The following is a 20,335-nucleotide window of genomic DNA, read 5'->3' on the forward strand; positions in this document are numbered from 1 at the left end:
AAAAACAATCAGTAAATAATAAAATCTCATTTACTCACTTTTTAATTTCTCTATTCTTTCACGCCTCCGGTAAAAAAAACTTAATGAATGAAATTTGCCTTTGTAATTTTTGTGAATAACGCAAACAATAAACACAATGCTATTTTTTTTGGTTAAAACATTGTTAAAACTCACAATCAAAACTTTAACATGCAAAGAATAATAGAAAAGCAAACTTTCATTTTCAAAGCCAGACTGTATCCGTTTCCGGCTGACAACTTCTGCGTCTATTATAATAAAGTTCTCGCTTTATAATGGCCTTTTCAATGCAACCAAAAATATTTTTCAACCCCTTCGAAAAAGAAACCCCATTCCATAAAACTGGTTGGATAGAAAATGCACTGCCCTGTTGTTCTTACACTGAAAGAATAAAGGAGCCCTTACCTCCAGGATATATACTCGCATATATCCTTTTTCCGGGAAAAAACGGGATAGGAAGAGGATAGTCGGGCGATCAACAGTCAACGACAAAAACAAAAAGAATAGAAAAATATATATATAAGAGACAAAAATAACTGAAATGCTTCTTCTTAAGAAACAAATTCTAAATGGTCGAAGAGAATTTTCCGGGAATAAAAACACCTTTTATTTCTTCAGAGAGAGAAAAAAATAAGAAAGAAGAGTTTTTGGTATGATACAAGAAAAGCTGAAATATCCATTGACTTCAAGTATTTGTAGCGACGATTTTCCTGATAGATATAAAAACGTTCTTTTCTGTTTTATTTCCATTTATCTGTATTTTTTTTGCGTCCCAGGATGGGGGAGAGAATTTTATGATATTTGACGGAGATAAAACGGTTGAGTTATCTCTAGACGAGCACGTAGATGGAGAATTGAGGAGTAAAGAAGAAAAAAATTTCTACTTTGGTAGTGTCTTTCTTATTCGCGAATAAAATGCGAGGAATTAATACGCTTCTTCGGAGATATTGTTTGTTGTTGAATTTATTTATAAATTTTATCTTCGGTTGGAAATTTTAATAACTTAATAAAATAAGTACAAAGTGTTTATTGGGGCACTTGTAGCAAGATCTTAGAGTCAAAATAACACCAAATTAAACAATGAAAAAACGTTATGAGATCAAATGGATTTTAAAGAAAAATAGAGTTCCAAACTCAGCCATAAAGAAAAAGATGTAGCTGACAATCGAAGTGGTAAAGAATTTGGTAAAGAAATTGAAGGCGATATGAAAAAACGATTTCTCGAAATGTGTACCAAACTCGCTAATAAGGGAAAATGGGAAATAAGGAGGGAAATGATGGAAAAATTAAGGAATCAAAATAAGAATAATAAATTTGGAAAATGAAAGCTATAAGAGAAAAAAGATTACTTGATAAAATAATTAATTCTAAAACTCCCAAATAATAAGAAATACGAAATTGGCAACTGAAAGTGAATTTAAAATAAAGCAATCAAATTAGCATCAAATTTTTTTCAGAAGACTAAAGGTGATATGAAAAAAATTCTTCGGAAAAAGATTTTGTTTCAAAATGATGAAGAAAAAATGTGCCGCTGGTGGTTGAAAACTAATAAAAAATTACAAAATTAAGCTGACAATAAAATTGGTTGAAAGATAAAGTGATATGGGAAAGAAGAATTCTCGAAAAAAATAATTAGTTCCCAAACTCGCGAATTCGAGGAAATGTGAAGTTGGTGACTAAAATCCAATGTAGAGATCAAAAGAAATAAGTTGAATAGTTCTCGAGTTTAATTTAAAATTAAGCCGTAAATTTTAAATATACGACTTTTTTTTAAATTTGATAACTCAGAAGCTACTTAACCGATTTCGCTTAAATTTTGTATTTTATCATTTGAAATTACATTTTTTGAAGTAATAAAGATTTGTTTACCTTGCAATTTAAAATTGCTTCGATAATCCTTAAATAAAATGTTAAAAAATAATTATTAAAAATTATTTTTTGCTTGGAATTATATTTCGATAATTCTGAGTCAAAAACTTTCGATACGCTTAAAAATCTCTCGAGATAGGACGAATTGCACATAAAGTAAAATTATTGACCGCTTTCCTGTCCAAACTATAAGAACTATATTCTCCATATTACGGCCACCCCCTATATTTTGGGTGACAGAAATCTGTATCCGTTGAAAAAAGGTTATTCCGAGAAAGCACGTTTTTGTGTCTGATTTCTTACCTTAAAATATCATATACACTAATTAATTAGCATATTTGAAGTCACTCTTTTAAACCATTAAGATTGAGAACTAGTATGGGAAAATCCTATGGTTAGATGAAACGTTATTTAGGGTGAACTGTTTTTATTTTTCGCCCTGTACACATCAAAGTTAGCCATTTTAGCATTGATTGTGGTAAAATATCCGACTCTTTTCAGCTTTAGTTACAAATGTTTTACCTTCATTCATAATTTTTGTATCCAATCGATATGAAATATATAGAACTTACGAGGAAGTTAATGGGATACTTGCAAGTGACGCAGCGTGGCTATCTCGATCCTGATTGGTTGTTGAAACGTGGCATATGTTTACGCTAGCAACTGTTCTTTCCGTTCTATTTCGAGTAAGCCAACCCCGTCAAGTATCAATTCTCTTAGGTTACACATTCAATATTCTTACGCAAAGATTTCAATTCTTTCACTATATATTTCTTACTTAACACAAAGACAGGCACGAAACCATGAAAACATTAACTAATTCTGCATCGAAGTTCCCATGTTCACAAAACAAATATATCACGGTTACAATAAAATACGTAATCGAATAATAAATCTAAGTTAAGTAAAAGACGTAGACAAGAAAGAATTATATATCAAAAAGTTCGTTGTGGAATACGCCACTGTATTTAATTAACTTCACGTTAATTAACAATCTAACTTATGTGGAGAAACTTAACTCAAATTTAACACGCATTATAAGCGATCAGCTGACATCGAAGGTCACAGGGGTAGTAACCTTCTTCTTTTTGAAGTGAAAGCACTCAATTGAATTTCCAATCGCAGATTAAGCTAAATTTTTTATGCAGTTATAAAATAGTATATATATTAAAAAAAATGTCTATTTTGTGCCTTCGGCAGACAAATTAACTATGGAAAAAGTAAGTTTAGACAAAACAATTTGTAAAGAATTATAGAACTTTTGCCAAAATGAACCAAATATTAATTTTGCTTATAAATTATGAAAAATACTTGTAAAATGTAGTATTACGCAGGAACTTTTGAATATATTGCTCAAAACAGTATAATTATTTTTCTTAATTTAAAGTTAAGTCTTTTAAATTTAACCTTTTACTAATGTACAAATATTAAAGTTTACATAAACGTAACCTTTAACTTTTAAATCTTACATTAAGGTAACCTTTAATTGCCAACAATGCTCTTCGCCTGTGGAATGAATTAAACTTGGTGACGCATTCAAGTTTAAAATTTATAATTTTTAATTCTTGACTTAGTACTAACTTCGAAATAGACAAAATAAATTTTATATATGATTTCAGAACCTAGAAAACTATCTGTAAAAATTTAGCGTGATCAGTAAGTTGATTGATTGATTGAAAAGGTCATTGTTCCAAGGAATAATAAAATATTAATGAAATTTAGCAATCGTATAAATAAGAAAAGGAATATATATTGGCAGTATGAAAATGAGATTGAATTGATTGATTGGAAACAAATTCATCGACAGAATAAAAAATCATCATTTAAAGAAACGAGATAAGGAATTCATTAACTGTATAAAAGAAGACATTAATAGTATTGCTCAAATTAATTTATTGAACAAAATGAAGATGATATTGACTGATTAGATTAAAAAATCAATTTATAAAGGAATTAAAATTTATCAATTTAATAATTACAAAAAAGAACATATTAAATGCATGAAGAAAGAAAGGAATCATGTTTTTCAAATAAATTTGTTGAATAAAAGAGGAAAGAAATTGATTGCTTGGATGAGAAAAAGAACTCATTAAAAGAATGAATAAAATAAAAAGAAAACCATCAGTTGAAGAAATAAAATAAGAAATTTATTAAATGTGTGTAAAAAGGAATTCATTGGAGGTATAAACAAAGAAAAAAAATGGATCAATTGAATGAATTAAAGAATTTATTGGTTAAAAAAAATAATTGATTGAATGAATAAATGAAGGAATGTAGAGGCAAAGAAAACAATTGATTGAGTGAATAAATGAAGGAATGCAGAGGTAAAGAAAATAATTGAAAAAAATGTAAAAAGAAGCTATTGATTCATGTATTGATGGAATTATATAAACGGGGGGAAAAAAAGAAATAACGAAATATGTAAAAAGCTAGAAAGAGAGAAATAAAGAAGAAGATAAAGTGGCTGATAATGCAAAGGTCCTGTCAAAAAGTTATGGACAAAATGTAAAAGGAAGTAAAGTGGATATTTATAAGTAAGAAATGAAGATATGAAGAAAAAATTCTTCTTTGAACCAGTTGCATGTAATTTGTTGATTAAACCTACACTGTTAGAATTTTCATTCTAAAATTATGGTAAAATAACCGACAGCAGTCTGTTTATCCAATTAACCATAAAGTTTACGGTAAAGAACATTTTTTACCCTTACGGTTTTGAAACAGTTTCGAACTAGTATGGTTATAAAACCATGAATACAAAACTATACGGTTTTTTAACCATTGAGAACTGGCATGGTTTGAAGCAGCAAAAAGACATTTAACTGGCTTTTCTCTTTTGCTAGGCATTTCACTAGATAATAGGCATTGGAGATTGTAGGACACAAATTAAGGAGTGCAGGACACTTGAAATTCTTCCTTTGTAGAAGGGAATAGGGGAAATAGTGAGGTGACAAGGCTGGGAGTCGAACCCCCGTTCTGTCGGCCATGAGATGGACAGATTAGCCCTCTCGGCTATAATATGTATGCAGTTACATGAAACTAAGCGATTTAAGAAGGTGGGCTTAGAGGGTGCGATAAAATTCTGGCTGTTTAACCGCATTAAGTAAAAACAGTTAATAAATCATTTTTCTCATAGTTATCAGTTTTATTACCATCTTATTTATCATTATTTGACTGCTTTGTTGGAATACGGTAAAATAACAATTAAATAAATTGTTATTTAAGTATTTTTTTCGAGAAATTTCTAACAGTGTATATGGCTCATAACCCAGAGTTTCTGAATTATCAAAAATAATAATACATACACACAAAGTACCAACTCATATTCTTTATTTAAAGCTTTTTCATTTTAAAGCTGTTTTTTTTAGGGTTTTGCTCTTCCATGGAATAACGCTCTCTTGAATAGATTATGTTATTTTCGTAACTTCTGTGAGTTAGAAACAGTTTTTTCTAACTGCGGAGTCAAGTTTAGCTTATCTTTTACCAGCGCCCTCTACGCTAGTTCTTAAAATGGCGAAAAACGCGACTATGAAGAAAAGCCCTAGTTTTGTGAAAATGAAGAGAGTGTGCGATTTAATTTTTTAGCAACATAAAGCTACTGCAAGTCTTATCTGGGCCCATAAAAATTTATAAACATCTTGGTGATTTTCATCCAGGTGGAAAAATCTCGCCAACTGGGTATTTTTTTTTTAAATTTATAACTCTTTTAAATACAATATTTAAGCTATTTATCCATTCTAAAACTCAGATAATTTTTTACGGAAAGATGGTGAAGGTAATTTATATTGTAAAGCTTTGTCTGCAATATTAGGCACTTAAACTGTTTATTTCCTTGACAAAAGAGCTTCAATGCTCGGTATAAATTCCTAAAATATATAGTTACCATAAATTTACGGGGCAACTTTCCCTAGATTCTGGACAAGGATATAAATCTTCCTATTTTTAACGAAATATTTTACTAAATACATGTGAAATAGAAGGAAACTAAGGAAAATAAATTAAAAATGCACTCAAAAACTTTTGAAGAAAACAAAAACACGTAAATGCGTATAAGAGTATATCGTATTAGATCTACTAAATCCATTTTTTTCAAAATATGAAAAACTATAAACACCTCTTGGTCAGAGCTTTATGCTGATCGCACGATATATTAAGAGAACAAAGTAAGAAAATAGCTTAAAAAAATATTTTATTCATTATTTTTCAACATTCATTGCGTTTTAACATTAATTACGCAACTTTTCTTTTTATTTGTCTCAAAACAGATCCTTAGAAATGAATCAATACTTCATGTTGGTTTTGCCTGTGAGTTTAGAATCTGACTAGAACCCTAGCCTAATTGATGAAAACACGTATTTTTTTAAGGATCCGGCTAAGCGAAATTGACAATTTCCAAAAAAAATTTCTTTTATCGTCTAAATTTAAATTGTTGTTCCTCAGCCGTCTAACTCTCTTTTAAAAAAATTTCTCCAAAAACGAAATTATAGTCATTATTTAATCGCAAGCTGACGGACGAAACTCAAACCGAAACTATAAATTCTTTTTGTTATGCTTTAAGTATTCAAATCTTTTCATTTCCACAAATTATACTTCTTGTGCAAATATAATTCATTTTTAGAAATCAATTTTTGAATAATTGGGTACTTGCATTTCAAGAAGAAGAAGATCACGGATACCCACACATGTCACCCATGACGTCATCGCCTGCTGAACGTTATAAAAATATGAGCAACAAAAATAATAACTTTTCGAATAAGTACTCTATAGGAATAAGTGTTTTCATTTCTTATTATTTTATTCATGTAAAATATTCTTTTAGTATATTTTGTCGATTTCAAACTTTAAATAACATTTTCAGAAAAACGTTAATTTTATGAAAATATCTTTACGCTAACACACTTTTACGCTAATACACTTTTACAATAAAAATTATTGCGGAATTTTTCGAAACTTTTTTGTACAGTTTTCACATAATGTTCACTATGTTTTATCAAAAAGCTAAGATTTAAGTGTGAATTTATTATTTTTATCATGCTTTAAGTAGACATGTTTTGAATTTTTCTTTAAAAAATCAATATTTAAAAATGTATTTAGTTTCATTCATTATATTTTAAATTTTTTTTAAAGATTTTAGTTATAAACACAGGTAACCAAATTATTGATCTAAAAAAAATTATTTTGATATTTATGCATTAGAATTTGTTGTAAGACTGTTAATGTGACTAAAAAAATTATGGTTTTGGTTTTCAAATTTAATTTTTATTTATAAAAAGCAGTTTAACAGTTACTAAAAAATCTGTTAGATTGTCGGAATTATACTTGGGTTAAAATATATAATCCAAAAATATATAATATTAACTATGTTTTATCAAAAAGTTAAGATATAAGTGTAAATTTAATATTTTTATCACGCTTTTTGTAAGAATGTTTAGAATTTTTCTTTAAAAAATTAATTTTTAGAAAAATATATTTAGTTTCATTCATTATACTTTTGAAATTTTTTTAAAGAATTTAGTTCAAAACACAGGCAACCAAATTATTGATTTAGAAAAAATTATTTTGATATTCATGCATTAGAATTTGTTGTAGAACTGTTAACGGGACAAAAACAAATGTGATTTTCATTTTAAAATTCGGCCCCGATTTCGATTTTCGTTTTCAAATTGAAAAATATTTCATAAGCCTTATTTTTTTTTTTAGATTTAGAACTTTAGGGCCCCTTCTTACAGAAAATAAAACTAAAATTGCAATTAAAATTTTAATTAAGGTTGTTTTAAAAAAAATTGTGTCGAACCCAATCGCCTACCTTAAAGTTTAAAAATGGTTCTTTTTTTTCATTTAAGTCAAATATTTTAAGTCCAAAAATAATTGTTGTATTTTTTTGTAACAAAAAAGCCTTTCTCACTAGGAAAAAAGATCTGTTAGATAAAATATACTATATTTGAGAAGAGTGTTTTTCTTTTTTTTTCATAAATGTTCATTTTCTCTTTATTTTCCTCAATCGAAATCAATTCAAAGAATATGATACTTAAAGTGACATTCAACTCTGGATTAAAACGGTCAATTTCTAGACCTCACGTTTCATGTCGATCACGTCTAAAACTGACCATCCTCAACCAACGCTCTTTCACTTCTTTATTTATATTTCCCTTCCTTGAATCCTTTTTTTCCTTTTCTTCTTCTTCTGCTTTTCCGTATCTCGCTGTTAAGGGTTGGAATTTCAGTTTGCTTTAGAAAAGAAGACCGAGATTTTTTTTTCTCCCTCCTCCTCTTCATCTTGGAAGAAGATGTTGAAGAGTAGGTCTTGGGGGCGAGTGAAAGAAGATGGGGAGAGAAAGTGTGAATATCGTACATATAAATCAAGTGAGAAGCTTCCAGAGGACTGTTTGTTAAGGGATGATGATTTATCTCAAAGCTATTGCCTGTCTTGTGTGAGTGGTTTTGTATGTGGTAGATTTTCACTCTTTTTCTCTTTTGTTATTCATCTGCTTCCCTAAGATTCCCTTTCGGCGAAATTCCCTTTTTTCCCTTTCTCAAAGTTTTTATTGGTTTGAAGCTGAAAATTGAAATACGTTCCACTATGATTTGTTGTTTATTCCAAACAAAATACTGATCTGATTTTTGGGGTGGAAGTTTTCTTTTCTTCGAAAAAAAAATCTGTTTTATAATACTCAAGCATTGTTGTTCCTCATATATTACTATATTCAAAAAATAATATTATACTGCATTATTTTTAAGCTAAGAAAATTATTTCAAAATTTTCGAATTAATTATATTAAGAAAATGATTAAAACTGCATATCTATCTCAAAAAACTGGAGTACTTAATTATTTGTGCAAGGCGATGTATCGTTATATATCGATGTTATTTAACTATCATTCGCTAAATATTAGTATGTATTATTATAGTCATCAAATGAGTCGTGGTGGCTCGGGGGATATAGCATTTGCCTTCCAATGAGATGAACCAGGCTTAAATCCCAGCTATGGCTAGTCGATACGAATTCCGCACCCGGCTCGCACCTACCGCAGTGCTGACGTAAAATATCCTCAGTGGTCGGCGGATCACGGGTTGAAATCATCTTCCCGTCAGTTTAACGGTGGGTGTTTTTCGTGGTTTTCTACTCCATGTAACGCAAATATCGGTTAGTTTCATCAAAAAGTCCTCCACGAAGGCGCATTTCTCCCACTGCTAGATCCAGGAATTCCCTTGTCTTCTGGATTGGGTTCAAAATTGCAAGGCTAAGGGATTGAACGTTGAAAGTCGTAAACCCATAATTCTGTCGGCTGTTCCACAACTGTTGTAAAAAAAAATAAAATAGTCATCCAATAATATTATACAGCAGCATTTTTAAATTAGGAAAATTATTTCGCTATTATAACTGAATATTGGTTTTGGAGAACCTGCACCTGTAATTATGAGTGCAAGAAGATATACCATTAGATACCGATGCTATTTAGCTATCATTCACTCAATATTGTATTGATATATTCACCCAATACTATTGTGCTACGGTATTTTTAAACTACGAAAATTATTTCGTTATTCTAACTGCCTATTTATCCTGAGGAACTGGCGCATTGTAATTATTAGAGCAAGGTGATGTTTAGATATGGATGCTATTTAACTATCGCAAGAGCGATATTCTAGCTTTGATTTCCTCTCTCCCAATGGTGCAATTCCAGTTTATTCTCTCGAAGTTTTCATTGGTTTGAATCTAAACATAAATTTGCTTTTCACTGGGTTTTGTTGTTGTTAATGTCAAGTCAGAAACTGATGTAAAGAGCCTTTCTATGTCACATAACTCAATGTTGTTTATGAAATGCAGTCATTCTCAAAGAGGGAAAAATAATTATTTTCAATGATGGAGGCAACACTTACTTTAAAATTTTGTTGAAAGCGATTTTCTCGATTAGAGTGCAGGGGACTGGACATAGTGACCGATATAATATTAACAATTAGTATCGAGACAGTTTTGCAAGTCGAGATTTTAGAAGGAAATGGGTTGCAAGTCATTTAACATCATAATAGGGAATGTTCGCTTCACTTATCTCTTCCAAAATCGCGTTCTCTTCCAAATTTCATCTCATCCAAGAAGAAAATAGATTAAAACAGATTAGAAGAAAATAGATTATAAGTTTAAAACTTATTTATCCTACCTTAGAATAACTTTTTAGGAATTTTCTTATGCTTTTAAGAAATATTTCTGTAACAAAATGCAATTTTCCTACGAATGAAATATAGGATGGTCTCCCCCTTATAAAGCGCCATCTCGTTGCTTTTTTAGGTGTCACAAATTGTTAATTTTTTTTTTTTTTTTTTTTTTTTTTTTTTTTTTTTTTGCTGCGCAAAATATATTCGGACGGAGAAACTTTAAATGACGTAGGTGCATAAAAATATATAGGAGGAACGAAGGAATAAAAAAATTAACATTCAATTACTATTTCGAGAATTATCAACTGTTTAACTTGCAAAAAAATGGCTGTATTTACAGAGTTAAATTCAACGTGCTCCCATGTTTCATAAACGCAATACGAATTTTTTTTTTTTCTAAAAATTCTAAATTGCTTGAAACTTAAAGTAATTTAAATTGTTTTTTTTTCTTAGGAATTTTCTTTTAAGTTTTTTTTTCTTTTGATACATATATATATATATATATATATATATATAAATTCTTCGTTGAACTTATATATATATATATATATATATATATATATATATATATATATATATATATATATATATATATATATATACTCTTTTTCTTTGCTTTAGGTTACATTGTGTTTTGCTACCCAAAACTTATAAAACTTAGAAAGTTGAAATTAAAATGGGTATAGACAAATGTACGATAAAATAAAACATTTTAAGATTCGATTATTAATTCTGGAATTATCAACTATTAAATTCTAAGTTAAAAATACTATTCTTCTCAATTTACAGCCAGCTTAAATGCAACTACTAAGTTGAAATTTGCCGTGTTTAAAGGCTGATTTCTGTTAGGAACTCAACGTGACTTCTTTTTTGACATTCCAACTAATTCTAAAATCATTGCTATTTAAATTGCATTATTCGAGATTTTTTTTTCCTTTAAAAATGACTACTTATCTCCTGTTGTAGAAAAATTTATTTCTCTCGAAATCTTCCTTTTATTAAGCTCATGCTTGACTTGCTGCATAAAGTAACAAAAAAATAAGAAAATGAAGTAAAATAAAGTATAAGAGCATTTTTAAAACAAAAGCATTACAACCTAAGCATATTAAAGACTCAATAAAGAGGAAAGCTCGACAATTTGAACTGTTGTAATAATATAAGATGATCGTTTTATATCACCAAAAGAGTAAAATTACTTCGATTTATTACGCCTTATTGTTCTCACACAATTTATATCCCTAAAATTAATTTTCAAATACATTTGATTATTTGGAAATAATCCCGGTAATGAAACATTTCGTTTCGATTATCATATTAACAAACTATTTTTCAGAAAATTTTAATGATTACATATTTTACTGTCTAAATTATCGTTTTTTGGGAGAAATATCAACTATTCAGAAGGAGAAAAAAACAATGATGAATCCGAAGTGACTGCAGAGTTTGTTGAGCAAAGCGAACAGGGGGCAGAAACCTATAGTACAAAAAAAAAATTTATGACCGTAACTAATAGTTATTTTTTTTAAATTTATTGCTTAAAATAATCTGATTCCTTAAACGTCATGGAATAAAGTGTTAATTTTATTTAAATAGAAAAGTATAGAGCACAAGTGAATATATAGTGCATATAACATAAATAACAATAGCATTCAGAATTAGCCACTGTTAATGTTATTGTTTTCCCCTTTTTAGAAGAACCCGAAGATCAAGTAAAAGTTAAAGGTTAAGATGGACAAAAAGAAGATAAATGAATTTCTAATCTCTTAAAATAGGATATAAAATTGCTAGATATAAGTAATCTCATTAAATTAATTTTTTGATAAGCTAAGATTAACGCCCCTCAAAAAATTTCATTCTTTTTTTTTCTTTTTTTCGTTTTTTAACTCAGTCTGAAGCACTTATAGAAAGGGATTATGGGATAAAATTGGCACGGCGCCAGTTAGTTATCTCTTACTTATCCTACGTTCTCTTGCATTTCAGTCGACGTGGAGGCGCTGCGGTCGAGAACCACGTGCAAAGAACCACCCACTCACCCTCTCCCTCGTTTTTCGATCGTCGTCACCCACCCCTCCACTACGCAAATCCCCCTCTTCAATTTCTGTTCACTTTTCCTCTCACCCCTCCATCACCCCCCTTAGTGGGACAAAATATGGAGTCTGGCTCTCTCTTGCTCTTATTGGAATGTTGTTGATGACGTTGTTGTGTAAATCTTTCTTTTCTCATTCAAAGATGTCTGATGATGACCGGTTGTCCCTCACGACTGCCGTGAGTGACGAGGAAGATCCGGCTGACCCTAGGACATCTTCTGCCGGACATCAACAGCAACACCCTAGCAGCAGCTACGGTGGCAGTTACGGCAACAGATCGAGATCCGGGGCTGCGGCAGCTTCTTTCAACTGCACGGGAGCAGTCAGAAAAGCCGGGTAAGTTTTATACTATTCTTTCGAGTATTCTCTTCACTGCACATGCGCACATCTGTACTGCGGGTTGACCGGCTGTAGTAAACAAAAAGATGACAGATTGTATACTTAAGAGAAATACAAATAATAAAAAAAATTCTACTCTCATTGAACGATGCTCTTCATTGTGATATAAAAGCATTTCACGTCGAAATTCCATTAAGGATTCCATTGCAGTCCTTTAATTGAATGATTTTTCTCTTAATGCATTACATGAAACCAACACAATAGAAAATGAATCTGTCAAACACATTCTGCAGATTTTTCCATTAATTTTTCTACTTAAAAGAGAAGTTTTTAATTCCTTTTTAAATGATGTGAAATTTCTTAGTAAGTTTTGAAAATCATTTGATTTATTTCACTAATTCCATTCCATTGCAGTCTGGATTCTTAATTGAATTATTTTCTTTTATTGCCTTACGTGAAATCAACAAAAGCAAGGATGAACCTTCGCAAAAAAACATTCTACAAACTTAGAGACACGGCACCTTTAACGAGAAATTTAATTTCTTTTTTTTTCTTAATGATTTGAAATTTCTTAGCAAATTTCAAAAATGGTTTGGCATAATTTTGAAATTCCGTTCCGTTACAGTCTGGATTTTTAATTGAACTATTTTCTTTTATTGCATTACGTGAAATCAACACAAAAGAGAATGAATTTGTCAAAAAACATTCTTCAGACTTTGAAACACAGAACCATTAAAGAAAAAATTTTGAATTATTTTTAAAACATGATATGAAATTTCTTAGTTAATTTTAAAATTGTTCAGTTTAATTTTAAAATTCCGTTCCGTTGCATTATGGGTCCATAATTGAATTATTTTCTCTTAATGCATTACATCAAAACAACATAATAGAGAATGAATCTTTAAAGGTATTCTGCAGATTTTCAGTTAATTTTGCTACTTAAGGGAGTACGGGACTTTTAAAAAGTAAAATTTAAATATTATTTAAATAATGTTACTTTTTTTAGTAAATTCCATTCCATTGTAGTCAGTTTTAATTAAATTAATTTCCTTTGTTGCATTACTTGAAATCAACACAAGAGAGAATGAATCTGTTAAAAAAAACATTTTAAATTTCTGTTTCGTTGCATTCTGGGGCTCTTTGAATGATTTTCTCTTACAGCATTAATTGACACAATAGAGAATGAATCTGTCAGAAGACATTCAGCAAGTTTTTAAAGTAAAACGGAAAATTTTAGAACTTTCTTCATAAGTGTTATAAAATTTCTTAGTAAATTTTAGAAATTGCTTAGCTTAATTTTGAAATTTCGTTCCGTTGCAGTCTGGATCATTTAAATATATAATTTTTACCTTATTGTCTGCCCGAAAATGACACAATCGAGAAAAAATCTGTCAAGAAACATATTAGTTTTTGATTAATTTTACTTCGTTAGAGACACACGGGACAATTAAAATGAAAATTTTAGAATTTCATTACTTTTTTCTTTGAAAATGTTATGAAATTTCTTTGTAAATTATAAAACATTTTTGTTTAATTTCGAAATTTCATTGCGTTGCAGTCTTTGATCTTAATTGATTCATTTTCTTGAATTGCACTCCATGAAATCAACAAAATCGAGAATGAACCATCCAAGAAACATTTTGCAGAAACTTGATTACTTTAATTACTTCAGAGGAACCGGTACTTTTAATGTGAAAATTTTAGAATGTGATGTGAAATTTCTTAGTAAATTTTAAAAATTGTTTTGCTCAATTTTGAAACTCTGTTCTACTGAAGACTGGGTCCCTTTGGATGAATTATGTTTACTTAATAGAAAACACGAAAGCAACACCATAAAGATGGATCTTTCAAGAAACATTCCACAGATTTTCGATTAATTTTACTCTTGAGGGGCCTCAAAGGAACTGAAAGGAAAGTTTTAGAAATCCTTTTTGAAAATGATATGAGGTTTTTCAGTGAAAAGCAATTCGTTTATTTGGAAATATATGATAATTTAAAAGAGTTGTGTTGATTATTCTTATAAAATACATAAAAATTAAAAAAAATGCAGAAATAATCTCTTGTATGCCGACTGTAACCAGAAAATTTTTCAACTTTATTTATAGATATCTAATGTGAACATAAATTGCAATAAGTATCAGTTTCTGCTAGAAGTATTGTGGAAAAAAAAATTTCAGTTTTTTTTCTTCACTTTTTAATCCAATTTTCACTTTATAACTTATCATTGAAAAATTATTCAAGCTTTAGGAATATTAATAATTTTTTGAAAAGCTAGTTTCAATGCAACGAAACATGTCTGTAAATAAGAAGTAAATTTATAAATATTCGAATGAGAAAAAGCTCGAACTTTTAAATTTAAATCATTAAAACTCTAACTTAATTTGTATTTACAACTGTAAATTTTTCAGTTTTTTTTTTCTTCGTTGCTTCAGAAGCACTTTTTTCGTGACTGTAATCAAGCATACATTATTTTATAAATAATGAAATTCTTTTTTCTTCTGTCATTAAAAAACAGTATCGTATTATTTTTTAACAATCTAAGAATAAAAGTTTCAAAAGAAATAAAAAAAGAATTTTTTAAAAGAGGGGCACATTATACAATTTAAAAACTAAAAAACAAACTGAAAATGTTAAAATTTAATCAAATATTAGTTTAATCACATGGCTAAATAATTTTTAAATTTTTACTAGGTCGGCAAGTTTTGTGATTTACCTTTTTATAATTCCGAGTTTAAACCGCATCATAAATATAATTCTAATAAAGTTAAAAATTAAATAAACTATATAAATTAAGTTTTATCCTTAGTATGGCTATTTTCTTCTTTTGATATCGTAAAACAATATTCGAGAAAATTGTAAAAAAACATACATATTTTAAAAACAAATGATTAAGGCATATAAAGTCTTCTTTGGAAAATAATCTGTTTTATTGTTTTTTTAAAGCCGTTCTATGTTTTGAGAAAAATCGAAAAAAATATTATTTTCGACGAAGAGATTATGAAATTTAGCAAAATAAAGAATAATATTTTTCTTATATAAACTATAGAAAATAAGTGGTTACATTTTCATAGTTTTTAATATATTTTAGCAAAAATTTCATTATTTTCAATCACATAAAATGTTTTTGATATGAGAAAATTAGACTTTATATTTATATCAAAAAAAATTTTAAAATAACATTAGTTAAAATCACGTATTGATTATTAAATACTGAATTAAATTTTATGTTAAGTATTATGCAATTAAGCTATTATTTCAGATATTAATTAGTACACGCTATATTAATTATTATGATTATTTTTGTAATAATTCTACGTATTAAATTACATTAAAAACTTCAATTAATATTTTAAATAATTAAGAAAATTTGAATACCCTTATTCATATTTTCTTCCACTATCAAACTTTAAAAAAAATAGTAAATAGTTACATAAATCAATAAAATCATTGTATTATAAATAATCTGCAGCAAAATTAATTAATAAAGCGTTCGAGTCATATTTCTCAAGGTACTAAGGCCGAAGAGGTATAGAAAATAGATATATTTCTCTCGTCTATTTTTCTCTTAAAAAAATGTACGTAATTATTCATAAATTTGATACAAAATATATAATAGCTGAAATTCTACTCCTTCCCCAAGGTTAGTCGTCATCAGACTCTTTCCTCCAAAAATATGGGAAAAGTGCTTTCTCCGCAACATGAGAACATATGCCGGAAAACAACTTTTACGCGAATCATCGCTTCCACGTCATTTTTTACCTTCTGGGATTTTTTTGATTTTTTTAACTTTGACTTTTTTTACCTCTTTGTTTTTATTTATTCTTTATTTATAAGTGTTTTTTTTTTTCTAAAACTGAAAAATGAAACAAAGTACATTTTTTTCTTTTTCGAATTTCGTTAAAATAAACTATCAGGCTTAAACCAGCATCAACAAAAAAGATTAACAAAAATATTCTTTCTAATAATGTGGGGAAAATAGTAAATGTTTTCTTAGTTTGTTTAATAACTGAAATACATAAAATAAGCATTATTAAAATATTTTTAATGCAAAAAGTTTGGAAAAAATTAAACAGTTAAAAAATTGTCTAAATATTTTATTCGTCAATGATAATAAGTTTTTCATTTTACAATTGTATTTAATTTTTTTTCGAATGTTTAAAATTTATTACATTTTTATTAACTTTTAGAAAAGAATATCGAAGTATTGTTTTTCTAAAAAAAAATTTGCAATAGGCATCCGTTATTTCATAGAATAACTAGGTATTTCATGGAATAACTTGACAAGTCAGTTAAAGTACATAAAATTATTAAATTCTACAAATTAAATAGGTATTCTAAAGAATAACGATTAATTGATTGTTAAAGTTTGAAATACGGCACTCGAAAGTTCTTTGAACCGCTTATAGCTGCTTTGCAATGTGCGCGCTTCATTCCGCTTTTTTCATACTTTGTTGTTAATGATGTAATATATGAACAGTAATAAATTATATCATCTACTTTTTCTTATTATTTACCAATTAATCGTCCCTCATTGGGGAAAAAATGTATTTTTCGAAAGATTTTAGCTATTTGCAATCGATTAATTTATAAAATTTATTTATATGTTTATTTTTAACTTTAACGGTTTATCATCATTTATTTTATAGAATAGCTAGCAAAAGTAGGAAATTTTTAATCTAGTCGGACTTCTATTTAACGAACTTCCATTTTACGAATTTCTCTATTTTGCGAATTTTTTCGTGGAACCAAGAGCATTTTGGAAATTTCTTCGTTAAATAACTTCTAAATAGCGAAGTGAATTTTCTATTTAACGAATTTTTTTTTTAGATCTACTTTCCCCATTTCCCAAAATATTTGAGAAAATTATTAACTAGTTAACGCATTTTATGAGAGAAATAACCTTGAACTGATTTTCGCATCCCCTTAACTTTTAGAGAAAGCAGTAAAATTCCTCTCCCTTTTTGTTTGCATTTCATACAGGAAATGCAATCCCACTAGAAAAGGGGGGAAAGGGTCAAATTCCTTGAATAGGAAATGAGCAGAGAAGATAAAAGGAATGGGTCATCAAAGTGTGTGGTCCCTGGTCCCTTATTGACATGTCCTATTATCTCCACCCCCACTGTTCACTTCCTTTCTAGAAAAACTTTCAACTTTCTCGTTGTTCACTCAGTAGAGCTCCTGTTTTAAGATTGCTGATCAGAGTGCTGCTTGTTGCTTTTCTTACGGCTGCAAAATGTCGAAGTGAAAGTGCCTGACTATTAAAGAAAAAAATTACAAGATAAAGGTGCATCAATTGCAATTTTAATTATTTCAAGTATCCATGAATTTAAAACCTATTCTACGTTGTGTAAGTATTTCAAAAGATGATTTTCTATTTAACGAATTTTCCATATAACGAAATTTTTTTCGGGATTTAGCGACTTCGTTAAATAGAGGTCTGACTACTTTAACTAACTTGTGTAGTTATTTCAAGAAATACCATAGATAGATAGATAGATTGATTTTCACCGGTGAATGTCAACAGTCACATAGTCTCTTTGGTGAGTCCCCGAAATATTTTTTAAATCAGATTTGATCTTAATTTGTTCGTTGATATTATTATATTTGTTTGATATTTCAATATCTGCTGGTGATAGATTAGGAGAAACAACAGTCTACAGAGTGCCGGGCATTGAACCTTAAAAAACACCAGTGTAAGGTATACTGGGCAGTGGCACTTGACTGGAGCTAGTATATTTTTCGGACATTTAACCAAAGTCGTCACGTGATTGTCCCCCGTAGAAGACAACAACCACTCAGTTAGGTCATTCACGTTAATATATATATATATTATCATTATAAATTCGAACAATCGGAAGAGAAATGTGAGGCAGTAACACATTTCATAGCATAAATTTCCATATTCTTCTTATTAAGTCGCAGACCTTATGAGGTTTTTAAAGAGTATTTGTTGTTGTTAAAAGGTTTCTGAGCGTGAAGAAGTGGCTCTTGAGGAAGAGGCAGCAGGTGGAGTTGGCGAGGAAGCGCGGCTGGAAAGGTTATTGGGTGTGCTTGAAGGGAACGACGCTTCTCTTCTATCCGTGTGATAACCGAGACGGCCGTGCCATCGACACCACTCCCAAGCATCTCATCATAGTGGATGGGGCCATCATGCAACCCATACCAGAACATCCAAAAAGGGATTTCATCTTCTGTCTCAGCACTGCCTTCGGAGACGCCTACCTCTTTCAAGTAATTTTATCTCTTTTCATTTCTTTCTCACCTGACCTTACGTGAAATAACATTTTTTTTACGCTATTTTTATAATGGCTGTGAGTGGATGACACTTTTTCGTGACTGTTAGGTATTTTTTCTGCTTTTTGCTAGTGTTCTTACATAAATTAAAGATCAGAATGTCAATATGAAAAATAGAAAGCGGCTCAAATTGTCAAAATAAAAAGTGGCTCAAACTTTCAGAAGAAAAATGGCTCAAATTCTCAATATGAAAAACGGCTCAAGATGTCAATATTGAAAAACGGCACAAAATGTCAAAATGAAAAATGGTTTCAAAATGTCAACATGAAAAACGGCTAGAAATTCCAATATTGAAAAAAGGTTAAAAATGTCAAAATGAGAAACAGCTCTCAATGTTTAAATGAAAAGTGGTTCAAATTTTCAATATGAAAAATAAAAAGCGATCCAACATGACGAAATGAAGAAGGAGTCAAAATTTCAATATAAAAAATCAAAATGTCAGTATAAAAAATGGAGCCTTGATGTCTCAAGGATCCAATGAGTGTCCGGGTTCGAATCCCAGTAATGAACTTTTTAGCAGATAATGACTATTTATTAAAATTTTAATAATCTCCTACTTCACATGTAAAAAAAAAATTTATTTTCTTTTAAATATCTTATTAGATAGAATATTTTCAAAATTAATACCGCTGACTGGACCCGTTCCTAGGCTTGAGTGGAGTTGGACTAGTGGCCAAGTCCTGGGCCATATGGCTAAGGGTTTTTCATAACCTAGGTACATGCTCAGGGCTTGGAGGAAAGGAAAAAAAAGTGATGACGGGTATCTATCTATGTATTATGTATTGTGCAATTGTACTTTGTAATTGTAATACAATTGTGTATCATGTAATTGTTTACCGTATGTATTATGCGAGCTAGACCGGTGGCCAGCAGACGTGGACTATACGGTTAAGGGTTTTGCGAACCTAGGTACGTGTCCACGTCTGGAGGAAAAGAAAAGTAAAAAAAATTGATGGCGGGTTGATACGGATTCTGTAGCCGGCTCACACTGACCTTAGTATTGACGCAAAATATCCTCAGTGATAGACTGCTCATGGGTTATGGAGTATTCTTTAATTTGAAAAACGTTTATTGATAAATTTTTTAATCTGAATTAAGAGAAATTTTAAAGTGTTTTTTTCTGGGGGGGGACTTTATATTTTACAATAATATAATTCAGAAATCTAACACCTTTTTTAGCAACTGTTAGACTGTTTTCCCTAATTAAAAAATAACCGAATGTATTTTTGCTTGTATTTAAAGCATCAGAAAAGAAATATATAAAAGAGGCACGTGAATTGTAGTGTACAAAGGGATTTGTATTCAAATTTAAATAAATGTATCATTTTCTATTAAACAATATTGGTCTTTAAAAAGCAAATGTTTTTTATCATTCGTACTACTAACTTTTTATTCATTCATATTAAGGACTTATATTTATATTTAAGTAAATTTTGTAGTTTTCTCTTAAAAATTGTTTGTTTCTAAAAGCTCAATGTTTTATAGAACGTGGTCACATAGAGTTTCGAAAATGAATATCGACACTTTGAAATAAAAGTAAATTCGAAAAGCCTTTTGAACGAAATTACAGCTCAGAT

General features: G+C 29.3%; 1 protein-coding gene across 18 annotated transcripts in view; it reads left to right on the forward strand.

Annotated features, from left to right (window-relative positions):
- LOC107446947 (protein still life, isoform SIF type 1) overlaps window positions 1-20,335 on the forward strand; it is a 270,767-nt gene that overhangs the window by 188,815 nt on the left and 61,617 nt on the right. For all 18 annotated transcript variants that reach the window (XM_071177065.2, XM_071177071.2, XM_071177067.2 and 15 more), the window contains 2 exons: window positions 12,268-12,461; window positions 18,428-18,695. In XM_071177065.2, coding sequence (XP_071033166.2) covers window positions 12,268-12,461; window positions 18,428-18,695 — 462 coding nt within the window. The remainder of the gene's footprint in view (window positions 1-12,267; window positions 12,462-18,427; window positions 18,696-20,335) is intronic.

Source organism: Parasteatoda tepidariorum, chromosome 2, assembly GCF_982258835.1.
Source record: "Parasteatoda tepidariorum strain Cologne lab strain chromosome 2, Ptep-v5.0, whole genome shotgun sequence".
NCBI classification, from domain to species: Eukaryota; Metazoa; Arthropoda; class Arachnida; order Araneae; family Theridiidae; genus Parasteatoda; species Parasteatoda tepidariorum.